We start from the raw sequence: 13,299 nt of genomic DNA on the forward strand, positions 1-13,299 counted from the left end.
GTGGACGACGTCCCTTCTGCGTCATTTGCGCGCCGCCTCGCTCCCGATGCACTTATTTTCCCAAAAGCCCAAAGATAGATGTTCCGATTTCAGGTGAGTATTTTACCCCAGGACAAACATGCCCTTTTCCTGAAGACAATTTCAGATATTTTACAGAGAACTGGTAGTAATTACAGAATGCGTGTGATGTAGAGAGTGAATGTTGACTATTGTTTATGCGACTGCTAAATTCAATGCGGTTGGCGGCCTGTGAAGCACCCCGCTTGCCTGGTAACCTGAGCCAGAAGGAAGATAAGCGCTCCCTTCCAATGGTGACAAGGATTGTTAAATAAATTGATACACTTTATGAAAGGCAAGTGTGTGATATTTATAATCTGTGTCTAAACAGTATTATATTGGTTAGTTCCTGGGCAGCAGTGCCAGTTTTCCATCGACGTGGGTCCTGCGTGATGTAACATCAGCATTAGCATCGTGGCTAACGAGTTATCTTGCTAACGTTACCTATAGGGTGTCAGAAGGTCCTGGAGAAGACGTCCTGGGTACTACGTATTCGTATTATTTAAACTGAGTAAACAGGAGTAACTTTACCTAACGTTCTAGTCAGTCTGTGACGCTGAGGTTTTTCACAGTGAGAAATCCTGCTAGATCACTGCTGACTTGGCCAACTGATGAATGTTATTAGGCTAACTTAATTTTCAATTACGTTGATGTATGTACAGAGTCACAGCTATACAGTATTAACTTTTAACACTAGTCATGCTACACTAGCAAGTTATGTCAATCTAAATTATCACTCTACTCAATTTTCACTTTCTAAAATACATTTTGCACGATCTCTGTATTCCATACGTTTAATGCTACTTGACATTTTATCACGGTAGCTAAGGCTAGTTAGATGTTTTTGGTACATAGGTTAATGATTGCATTAATTTAACTTATTTTCATTGCCTCATGTTCACCAGCTGGGACTAAATTCAAGTCATCACACTTATTACTGTGGTCTATGTGGCATTAGCAGCAGCAAATGAATGTACATTTTGACTTTAATAGCAAAAACAACCAAACACTTTTATAGTGTAGTGTTGCACTGGGAGCCCATGTTCATTTACAGAGGCCATCTGACAAATATGACATATTAGCTAGTATACATTATTAATCACCTGCTATGTGGTAACCCATCAGTTTCTTCATAAACTGACCCCCGACATGACTTGCATTTAAATCTACAGATTACTGAACCATTAAGCCATGCCCTAAATGGTATCATTAATGACTGGCAGACATTAGAAAGACAACATTCAGAAAGTCTCCTGACAGTTGGTCCGAATGGTGTTTTACATTTCTGGGGCCCTTGTGTTGTGCATGTGGAAATTTCTTTCTGGGACACTTAATCAAACTGAGTCTTAGTTACTGTTATTAACTAATCTAGCCTTATTCCCAAACTTCTTCGTGTTGCATTATTCTGAACATTTTGATGTTTGTCTTTTTACTTTAGTCTACTGTGGTAAATTTAGCTTTCAATCAAACCTGGTCAGAAGCAGATTTAAAGGCTAAATCTGAAAATAAAGCCAAACACTGCAACTGAAGTATGTATGCCTGTCAGTTGATTAAAATATTGATATAATGATAATAATTGACAGATAACATTTTAGCATTAAGTAAACTGACACATCATTTATGGTATTGTTTAAAACCCTTTTGTATTTCCTCTGTTGCAGTTACAAAGCTCTAATATTATTTTTTATATATATTAATTAATATTAATATTAATATTTCTAGTGTTCCTGTAGAAGAAAACACTTTAAAATGTAATTTACTGTGATTTATTTCACGAAGGACTTCTGTCTTGTTTTGGTTAAGATAAGAACGTTAATCCAGGAAGTCATTTAAAGGGGTGTGTTGTGTAGTAAAGTGTTCGCGTTGTGTAGCCTGCGAGACTGCAGCAAGTGTAGCAACTCCTGCGCGTTGCATGTCTGTTTTTCAGCTCACCTCTTTTATTTGCTTCAAATCCAAAATGTTTGCTGTTATGACGCATCCAATTGTCTTAAAATCAAATTGGTTTAAGCTCAAACACCAGACTGAGCCGGCAAAACTGTCAATTAACTCTAAACGTCGTCCTCTATCTTCTCTCTAACTGTGTCATTTCTTTTCCCCATTCCTCGACTACGTCATCATGCCCTGCCTCTTTCCCACCTTCCTCTTAATCTGTTCCTTATCCCTTCATCGGTCTTCCCTGCTGTCTTTGCAGTCCCTGGATGAAGACTGTACGTTGGAGGAAGAAGACGAGGGACTGGTAGAAGAGGAAGATGAAATTAATCAGTTCAACGACGACACCTTCGGAGCTGGGGCCATTGGTGAGTCCTGCATACAATTTGAAATGTGTTTGCATTAAATCACTATACTATACTTAAGGGTGTGCAAAATTATCGCTCCTATGCTCATTCATAATTACTCAATTTCAGTGGAGTTCAGTTTCAAGAAGGGGGTCTAACAAAAGTCACACTTACTCATATATTTGAAATGTATGAAAATGCATCGTAAACAGATTTTTTGTTCAATCTCAAAACATTTCAATACGCCATTTTTGGGGGGTGACTCTGGCTCAGTGAAGCTCACAGGGTCGTCCTTCAATCAATGGTTCGATCTCCGGCTCCGCTAGTCCATGTCGATGGCAAGACACTTAACCCCAAATGTCTCCTGTATCTGTGCCTACGGTGTGTGAATGTAGTATGAATGTTAGATAGTCATGATGGTCAGGTGGCACCTTGCATGGTGGCCCCTGCCATCAGTGTTGGAATGGATGTGATTGGGTGAATGATGACATGTAGTGTTAAAAAGCTTTGAGTGGATGGAAGACTGGCTGCTCTACCTGTTAATATAGGCGGCAAGAGGTGCTGTGTTAAAATGGAATGGCGGCAGCCTGTGAGTAACCATATGTAGTTCATCGGGCGTTGTATCGTCCTTGTGTGTGTGTGCTAAAGCCAAAATTTGTGTACGTGTGTGTGTATATCACGATAAAGACAGTATTGCAAAATCCATGCCGTGACCTGAGACACCGGTGGCGATGATGAAACCGGTATACTGCCCACCACAAGTAGAGGGCTGTTACACTGGTGTAATGATTGTTGGTCAACTACATGAATGCAATACCTGACTACTGTGATTGTTAAAGTTTGTCAAAGTTATAAGCCCAAAAAATATATAGTCTCTAGAACTATACTTACTAGCACAGATGATTCATCGCCGTAGAACAAACAACCACTGTGTTTGGCTCCTCTCTTCTTCCAGATGACGACTGGCAGGAGGAACACAAACGTCTCGCTGGGCTCGATAAGGGGGACGGGCTAGGAGGGGGAATGGGAGGAGAATCAGATCTAGGTGGAGCTGAGGACTCATCCTCCACCTATCTCCCTTCCTCAGCGGGCCATCTCCCCCTTCCATCTTCTGTCCCTTCACTAAAATTCTCCTTGTCTTCCTCTGGACTGCCTCCAGGTCAGTGATAGGCAGCGAGACTTGACTTGACTCAGGAATCCTGTTCAGTTCTCTGTGAGATTGCAGTATTCCTTACTTCACTGGATATTTTTTTAGGTCTTGAGATCAACTAAAGTACTTGATTCTATTTTTAAGAGTGTAAAATTGGGCTTGGCAATGGGCCAAATTTATTGGATAACTGAACAGAATTGCTGGTCACAGATTTTTCCCTGACTTATTATTTAATATATCACATGGAGAGCAATAATATACCTGGAAAAAATACATACACCTGGTTGGAAAATCCAAAGTAAAACTGTCCTTTCAGATGTGGAGGATCGAGGAGGGGGAGGTGACTTGGCTGAGTCCCTGGCCAGACTCATCCTGGAGGCTGACCCTGCCATCGCTGGGGTCGGAGCAGCTGAGAGACCTGGTCCATCCCCCAGCTCTTCACGTTCCAGCCTGTCCGCTCTGCAGGGCTTGGACCGACCCAGAGTCCGGCCCCAGCCCTCCTCAATCCCTCATCCCACTCAACCACACCAGCATCCCCATCACCCCCAGCACCAGCTGCCTCCTGGGCCCTCTGCCTTAGGTGAGAATAAATGCAATAATTTTTTTGTATTGGTGACTTCAGTTACTAATCAGATAGCCAACTTAAAGGTACGATGTGTAAGATCCGGCCTGAAACATGGACATTGAACATTACCACCAGAATATAAATAGGTTACAGTGTTGACGGTTTGTCAAAGAGGTCTATGTATTGTGTTACAGAGATTGTTGAGGGGAAATGCTGCCCCCTATTTGTTTGAAGCATGTGGCCAGGTATTAGACATTGCACCAAATTCGCCACATTTTATGTGGATGTCTAATCAGTGCAGACGGTAAATATAGTGTCATAGACTGGGCCAGTTGATGAAGTTTAAACTACTGCTCCGACTCTATTATTGTTCTATACTTAATACCTATTGGTGTCCTGATGAACTTTGAAGAATGCACTGGAATCAGACAGAGATCGATGCAATATAGTTTATTCTTCAAGCAAAGAACACAACCCGAGTCATTCTCCGGAGAGGAACTGATTTATTCTGTTCTTATGTAGTTTTATACTGTATAATGTGGCTTTGCCCTTTTAAGCTCTTCCTCCGTTTCCTTTGATCTGTCAATATTTTTTAATTAAACCCAGTAAATCACAGTGTGTCACTTTCCCTGTCATGTCGGTGTGAGTTATGTTTGTATGGTCTCTAATGTGTGTATTGCATGTACCAGTTTGTCATAGTCATCTCTATCTTTCTAGTGGGAGTTGAAAGACTTTTCCTTTCACGCCTATCACTGCTCACGCCTCCTATCACTGCTCATGCCTCCTATCACTGCTCTATTTAGATATATTTAAACAAGTAGATATAATCGTTGGTGATATTATGATATATCAAACTCCAACAGTTGTCCACTGAAGAAATAAAAACCCCTTCATAACATCTACTGAAGTCAAGAACACTCTGGAGGAGGTAGACATGCAATTGTAGTAGTCTACAATCAAGAGACCTTCATGAATCTAAATACAGAGGGTTTACAACAAGGTGCAAACAGGAAGGCCGATTAGACTTTGCCAGAAAACATCTGACAGAGCCTGACCAGTTTGGGAACAAGATTCTTTGGACAGATGAAACCAAGATTAACTTGTACCAGAATGATGGGAAGAGAAAAATGTGGAGAAGGAAAGGAACGGCTCATGATCCGAAGCATTCCACATCATCTGTTTAACATGGTGGAGGCAGTATGACATGGGCATGTATGGCTGCCAATGGAACTGGGTCACTGGTGTTCATTGGTGATGTCACAGCTGATAGAAGCAGCAGGATGAGTTCTGAGGTGTTGGGGCTAAACTATCTGCTCAGATCCACCTTAATGCTACAAAATTGATTGGACGGCGCTTCACAGTGCAGATGGATTATGACCTAAAACATACTGTGAACACAACACGAGCTTCTCAGGGCAAAGGAATGGAATATTCTTCAATGGCCAAGTCAGTCACCTGATCTCAACTGAAGTGAGCAGGCTTTTCACTTACTGAATATAAAACTGAAGGCAGAAAGACCCACAAACAGCAGTAGCTGAAGGAGGCTGCAGTAAAATGTCTGGCAAAGCATCTCAAAGGAGGACTCACCGTTTGGTGATTTCTATGGGTGCCAGACTTCAGGCAGTCATTGACTGCAAATGATTTTCCCCCAAGTATTACAAATAGTGCTGGGCAAGTTAACGCGTTAATTTCGCGTTAACGTATTCATTAATTAACGCCGACAATTATTTTATCGCGCGTTAACACATTTTTTACATTTATTATTTTTTTTCTTTTTTTAATTGAAAGACAAGAGACAATACATATACATAACAACAAGATAATGACAAGAACAGTGGGATAAAAGCCAGCAAACAGTGTGTGTGTGTGTGTCTCTCCTTGAGCCTTTTGAGATGGAAAAAAAAAATAATAATAATTAAAAAACAACAACAGGTAAATATTTTTAATTTATTATTATTGTAACAGACTGTCTCATGTTTATCGTTTTGTATTGGAGATATGTCCCTTCAGGGTTGCCGTAGAGAAAAGGTGCCTTCCGCTTCTGGTCGGGGGGAGGGGGGGGGTGGGCAGAAATAAAGAGAGAAGCTGCACCAGCTGTTGCTCTCCCTGGAGACTACTGGACATCGCTGCGGTAAGGTCAGCAGACACTCAGATCTCCGTGGTCAACTCAGCAGACACTTACATTTTAGTGCACCTATATGCTGAAATTCACGGTAAACACATTTAAACGGCACAGATCGGGAGCGAGCGAAGGACTTTGAAAGTTAGCGGAAAGATTAACGTGAGACAACATCCGGTTTCTTCAGACGAACATCCGGTTTTCAGAATAAGATGCCAACAAAGTATGAATTATATTCACATTAAATATAAAACATGCTACCTGCATCTCGTGAACCAAATGTTATTGCCCTTTTGTTCATACAGCAGTACTTTTAAAATAAAAGTGCGCAATACACTACTTTTGAATTCATTATTGAACTTTGCCATAACAATGCGATTAATCGCGATTAATTGCAAAAAATCCATGCGATTAATCGCGATTAAATATTTAATCGTTGCCCAGCACTAACACAAATAATGATTTTATTCACAATTATGTTTTTTCTTTTGAGCCTCTGAAAATGTGGGAGACTGTGTAAAAATGGCTGTAATTCCTAAACGTTATTGTGATATTTTTGTTATATCCATTGAATTAAAGCTGAAAGTCTTCACCACTGGAGTCGTGTTGCAAAATTAGAAAAATTGTGTCACAGTCCAAATACTTATGGCCCTGAATCCTTGGCCCTGGTCTTCTGAATTAACGTTTCTCAACTTTTACCTTGAAATTTGTCGACATAATTGTTTACATAGTGTGATAGAGACTGTAATGTGTTGAATGTGTCCTGGTATTGTTCTGTGTGTACCTGCCCAGGGAGATGGATGTTTTTTGTGTATGGTCCTTGTTTGATTAATATTAAAATCTGCTGTGTCCTGCTGTACTATTCCAGGCCTTCCTCCTGGCGCTGCTCTCTCGTCCATGCTCAGCTACCAACAGCAGCAACACTTACTGCGTAGAGGGACTGCTCCTATGGCCCAGGTTAGTTTTGAACTGACGTATCTGTCTCTACTATTCTGTATACCAGTATTTTTAAAGCTTGCAAAGCAGTTTGTAAAAATGCAATCACCTCATATTTATTCTATGTCAGATTATGCGGTGGGACATGTGGGAGAAGAAGCTTGCAGTGTTTTTTTTTCGGAGTGGTGCATTACTTATAATGCTTTATGACTGTTAAGATATTAATGAGGGGTGGATTCATGGTTTATATTTCCACAATTTACTAATCGGCAGCTTCTTTTCTGGATTTGAGTTTAAGCTGTGAATTATATTTAGTGTAACTGGCTGTTTGCAGTATTGTTTATTTAAACTTTGTTTGTGTAAAATCTTTTAGTTTGAAAATATATTTTCTCTCATCTCTAGATGAACTCTCACAGTATCTGGGAGAACAGTATGGGTTTTGGGCCGGTGAGTGTCTCCCCCGGACTGATTACACACATGGAGGTGAGGGATACTCTTCTGCTTCTACAAAACACTGAGAATGCATGTCTAGTACAGCATAACTAAAAACATAGATTCAAATTAACCTTGGCATTTGGCATTTATTTTGCTTTAACACATCACTATCACACCTTTTAAAAATGCTAATTGCCTTTTCATTGCTAAATCATTGCATAATGGCCACCATCTAATTCCATCATTATATGATGGCAGACCTTCCAACCTGTACGCATTTTGCGTAGCAGGCCCTTGTTTTTTACATCAAAATATTTTGGTACAAGTTATTACTTTAAGGTATTTAAAAAGAGGACAGTTGTCTTTTTTTAACACCTAAGTATAGGATAAAAAATATAGCCGAGTTAATCGAGAGACATTGGATGATTGTTTCTTCTTTTTTTTTGCTGTGTCATCAGCATTCATATCTATACGACCAATTGGCTTATCATTGAATGATGAATCTTTTTGTTAAGTAAATAGTAATACCAGTGTAAAAATACTTAATACTAAGTCTTAGCATCAGAATATACTTAAAGTACCAAAAGTAAAGATACTACTACTGCATTATAATCATTGATTTATTAATGTGGTTGTCACTTGCAGCTGGTAAAGGTGAAGCCAACTATTATATATACTTGATAATTCTATACTTCTTAAATAATACATCATAGTTTTTTTTAGTTAATACATATTTTGTAATAGGAATCTGAATCTGCAAAGTAGCTGGTAACCTATATTGTCAAATAAATGTAGTGAAGTAAAAAGTATGTATGTCCCTCTGAGATGTTGTGAATTATGAAGTACAAGTACCCCTTATGTATAGTAGGTGACTGACTTAAGTAGCCTATATGCACCTAGTTAGATTCCACCACTGCTAGAGCACACAATTGTTTACAAGAGCCCAAAGTTCTTCATAGATCCGGCCTCTTAGTTTTGCTCTCAAAGTGCACTAGATTGGTGCATTTAACTTTAGAATGTGCAAAATGTTCTTCTAGGGTCCGAGGTCCACCCACCACAGTCTCACAAAATCCTGTGGGAAACACTGATGTATGCAAATTATGTACAGTAATTTATTGTGCGAGGAGCAGCGATTACATTTTGATGTATATTGGTTGCCGAAGTCCTCAATAACTATTGTCCAGGGTTGGCGGGCCTGTGATGGGGATGTCAAATATCCGTAACAAACCCAATAAACGCACATAAGAAATGAAATCTCCTTTTCTGAATTCAGTGTCAATTACATAGTGACCGACTGTATAGACACAAAAATATTTCTCCGAATTTTATACAGTAGGTTCAGCGTAAAAAGGGCTCAACCAAGCTGTTGATTTTGGTGTAGTCATCTGTATTTTTCTAATCACCCTTTTTGTCCTCCTCAGGATAGTCCTCTGATGTCTATAATCAAGGAGGTGGGCCTTCCGAAACAACCTCCTCAGGGTAGGAATGATGGACGGGATTTGTCAGAGAGGGTACCACCTCCACGCTCTTCTTCCCCTGTGATTGGCTCCCCTCCGGTGAGGGCAGTGCCTATTGGAACCCCGCCCAAACAGCCAATGAGCCATGCTCTAAATCATCAGGTGAATAACAGATGACAGTTCTTCTCATTCTACACTTTTCCTGTTTTTCCTCCATCTTTTCCCCCTTTAACGATTTCCAAGGTCCAAATGAACACTAAATCTCATGTCTCAAAAACGCCCCCCATTATTGTCACTGTTTGTCAATGTGGAAGGCTATTTGTGTTTGTTGAAGACAAAGGTTTTCAAATACACTTGCCTACCACAGTAAAAAGTTATGTGGTATTATGTTGTTGTTTCTGGGGTCAGTTTGCCACATCTTAGTGAGTCTGACAGTCTTAATAATTGTAGTACTTGGCGTGCTGCATCATGTTTGTACTTGACGTGTAGTTGGCTTTGTCTCTGTTAACCCTGGTGTGTGTGTGTGTGTGTGTGTGTGTGTGTGTGTGTGTGTGTGTGTGTGTGTGTGTGTGTGTGTGTGTGTGTGTGTGTGTGTGTGTGTGTAGATCCACCATCCCACGGCGGTTCATGTGAGAGCCCCGGTCCAGCATAGATACCCTCCTCCTTTCCCTGAGCGAGTGTCACCCAACACCCTCCTCAATATAGCTGTGAGTTTTTTCCTTTCCCCATCCTCCCCTCGGTTTTTCAGCTTTGTATTCACATTAAATGAAAGAACGTTCTAGGGTTCCTGTAAGTGAAATGGCACAACACATCTCAAGAAATCAGTGTTTCTGTGATTTCATCCATGAACAGCTTGAACATTGGGTCTGCAAAACTAAAGATGCTAATTGACTTTTTTTTCCGACCGATAGCTGACCCTTCCGAACCAATCATTTGCTCTTAATATTGGGTTAGGAAATTAAGCTATCGGTAATTAAGCTAACCTCTGTTTATGTGTCAAATATTATGATTATGTCTCCTCTCCCCCTCTCTCCCCCACCCAGCCCCACCCTTTTAAAATAAAAGCCCCATGGATTAACTGTATTTAAACATTAAGCTCAAAATTAGGCTTTTTTGTTGAAATAATGAATTCTCTTACTAATACTGCGACAACTACTACTACTGCTGCTAATATTTCTAGTATTACTGCTACTACTACAACTTTTGCTGTTGCTACTACTATTGCTGCTACCATCAATATTATTACTACCACTACTACTATTACTTATACTACAACTGCTACTACTACTACTGCTATTCATGTACCCAGTACTAATACTACTACAGCTATTAGTACGACTGCTACTAGTACTACTACTACTGCTACTTCAAATACTGCCATTACTACTACTTCTACTACTACTACTGTTATATTAAATACTACGACCACTACTACAGCTATTACTACTACTACTGATACTACTACTTCTTCTAAATACTAATACTTCTACTACTAATGATACTTCTACTACAACTTCTACTACAAATATCACTACTGCTGACATTTTTTTAAGCCACAGACACCATTCGAATATCAAAATGTTTAGCTCTTTCAGGAGAGGGGTGAAATTACTTTTCATATTTGTAATCTTTAAATTCTTTGAAATATTAAGCTGTTTGCAATTTTTTTTAAATGGGATCTCTATGGAGAAAATCTTCAAATCCTGTTATATTGATGATTTTCTGCTTTCCTTCAAAAAAATGGTTAAGTTAGCCAGCTGCTGATGGTAGCTATATATTTGCGGTACAGACATGAAAGTGGTATTGATCTTCTCATTTAACCGTTCCTTTAAAAAAGGAGTAGACAAGAGAGACAAACCAACTTCCATTTTCATTATTCAGGGCTTAGAAGTGTTTATCTGCCGTCTTTGTTCAGAACTCTCCGCTGTGTCGCAGTCCGTTCCCTCCCGGAGTTGGTTCGGTCCTGTCTCAGATTCAACGTGTCCAGCTGCTGAACTCTCAGGTTGGTATCATAGAAACACACTCTTTTTAGATTGCTGCATATAACTCCTGGTTTCTTCGATAAGTGGTCGGTAATACCTTGGGATAAGAGAAATTGGGTTGATAATGAAATACAGAAAACTAAAGTCATTTGACAAGAAAAGTCAAATTAGAGGCAATGCTTTTTTTTTTATTACAATACTAGTAGAATGACCAGGCTGACATTCTGAGAAATGTGATTGTTTGCTGTCCTGGCTGTACTTGGATAAGAAGATTGACTTTAGTTTTACTTCTGTTTTTCAGAAGTATTGTTAGTGTGGTATTTCTTAAGCCCAGCTTTGCTCTAGAAACAGGAGAAGACACTTCACCTCCATCAAAATGGAAAAAGCAAATCTTTAGTACAAATGGTGTCTCATTACCTAGCTAGTATGCTTGGGTTTCTTCAGACTTAAGACGGCATTATAGAAACCTGGCGAACCCATGATGGGTGCAGAAACTGCTTCTCTGAGTAATACTGACACAGCAGCACCAATACTTAAATAGTTCCCTCCTAAATCACATGACTCATTATCTCACACTGAGTAATTGTCCCTCTCTTTCTCCAGGTGGCTGGTTTTCCTCACGGTGGACCAGCGCCTCCTTTGTTACCGGGTGGTGGTGGCGGTTTTAGGCCATTTTTCGGTCCTCCACTCGGTCACAGAATTGGCCCGCCCCCTCATGGCCACCTCAACCACGCGCCACCAATCCGGCACAACACCACCCACCTCCACCCCCAGCACCGCCGCATGCTCACCCAGCGCATGCAGAACCGGGGAGGGTAAGCAAGTGTGCATGTTTGTGTACACACAGTACATGTGAATAATGATAGAACTGTGAGATTACACAGCACTGGATCACTAACCAAGAAGCAACATTATCCTAAACACAGAGCAGGTTACAGGCTAAGATCACATTCTGAACAGAAAATGGCAGCTGTTGCTTTTCAGTTACTTTCCAAAGGTCACTGGGTAGACATGTGTTCTTGTCTCTTTGCCTCCCTTTAGGGACCGTGGCAGGACTGGAGGGGACCGGCGAAGCAGGGACCCCTACAGTAACCTTATGACTCAAAAAGAGAAGGAATGGGTAACCAAGATCCAGATGATGCAGCTGCAAAGTACTGACCCTTATCTGGATGACTACTACTATCAGGTTGGTTTTTAGATGCTGTTGTTGCCCTGTTATTTGCATTCATGTAGGGAGCTCAAAATAGCTGACCCTTTTTAATTGTTGGAATGCTGTTAAGCATTCCAACTATTGTTATCCTGTTCTTTATACTTCTTTATATTATTATATTTCTTCCGTACGTTTTTTGGCACTCTTCTCCTTCCACATTTTTTAAGCTACAGAAACCGTTCAACTATCAAAATGTTCAGCTCTTTCAGCTCATGTCTACTATGTCTCTTCATATTTATAATCTTTAAACTTATTGAATTATTAAGCTTTTTGCACATTTTTTTTTTAATGGGTTTCTATGGAGAAAATGTTCAAATCCTCTTCAACTTTCAAATCCTCCTACTTCCTCATACTTTCAGCTACAGACACCATTATAACTTTAAACTGTTGAGAAAACCCTGATATATTGCCGCATGATTCAGCTTTTTAATATCTTTTACACTTTTTGAACAACTGCAGCAATTTAACTTTTATGATTTTTTTCAGTCCTTTTCTGACTTTATAATGGGTGTGTATTGCGCAGCTTAGAGTGCGTGATGTCACCGCTAGAGTGAAGAGCAGCTTGAGATTCTTGTGGAAAAAAGTTTTGTCTTTTGCCAGTGAGTCCACAATCTTCACTCTTCATGCATAATTTCTAGTTTTAAAAGTAGCTGTTCTTGTCGTAGACAAATGACTGGAATCCCACAGATTTCCACATTTGGCACAGAAGAGGAAAAAAAGAGGAAAACCAACTTTCTGCTCCATAGAGACCAATGTTAAATTTTGCTTCAAAAACATCTTCCACGGAACACGGTACCCCATTTCTAGATCGCCAGTTAAGCCACATTTTTTACTCTACAGACACAATTTTTACAGGATCTGTTCTTCAACTCATCCTTCCTCTCATTTATTAATATTGGAGCAATAGGAGCTACGGTTATGGGAGTTTTGAGGATTTGTTAGAGAGGTGTTTCCCTGTTTTATCTCCATGAAAAGGCTGCAAGGACACAGGTGTTTCTGATTAAGCTAATTAGTGATGTTGATAAACACACAGACACATACGCACTCCTCTCGCTCTCATATACAGTCATTCAGGTTCTTAGAGATCTTTAGAGGATCTCCCCCCCCCCCCC

General features: G+C 40.0%; 1 protein-coding gene across 2 annotated transcripts in view; it reads left to right on the forward strand.

The window, feature by feature from the left end:
- The first annotated feature begins 9 nt into the window (after window positions 1–9).
- patl1 (PAT1 homolog 1, processing body mRNA decay factor) overlaps window positions 10–13,299 on the forward strand; it is a 27,977-nt gene continuing 14,687 nt past the window's right edge. Inside the window, exons 1-11 of one of the 2 annotated variants that reach the window (XM_031867049.1) lie at window positions 10–93; window positions 2,249–2,354; window positions 3,289–3,492; window positions 3,800–4,063; window positions 7,036–7,124; window positions 7,506–7,586; window positions 8,960–9,157; window positions 9,601–9,702; window positions 10,911–10,997; window positions 11,581–11,792; window positions 12,019–12,163. In XM_031867049.1, coding sequence (XP_031722909.1) covers window positions 79–93; window positions 2,249–2,354; window positions 3,289–3,492; window positions 3,800–4,063; window positions 7,036–7,124; window positions 7,506–7,586; window positions 8,960–9,157; window positions 9,601–9,702; window positions 10,911–10,997; window positions 11,581–11,792; window positions 12,019–12,163 — 1,503 coding nt within the window. In that variant the 5' untranslated portion in view covers window positions 10–78. The other variant, XM_031867048.1, reaches the window with a different exon arrangement.

Source organism: Anarrhichthys ocellatus, unplaced genomic scaffold (genome assembly GCF_004355925.1).
Source record: "Anarrhichthys ocellatus isolate YVR2014 unplaced genomic scaffold, GSC_Weel_1.0 scaffold38, whole genome shotgun sequence".
Taxonomy (NCBI): domain Eukaryota; kingdom Metazoa; phylum Chordata; class Actinopteri; order Perciformes; family Anarhichadidae; genus Anarrhichthys; species Anarrhichthys ocellatus.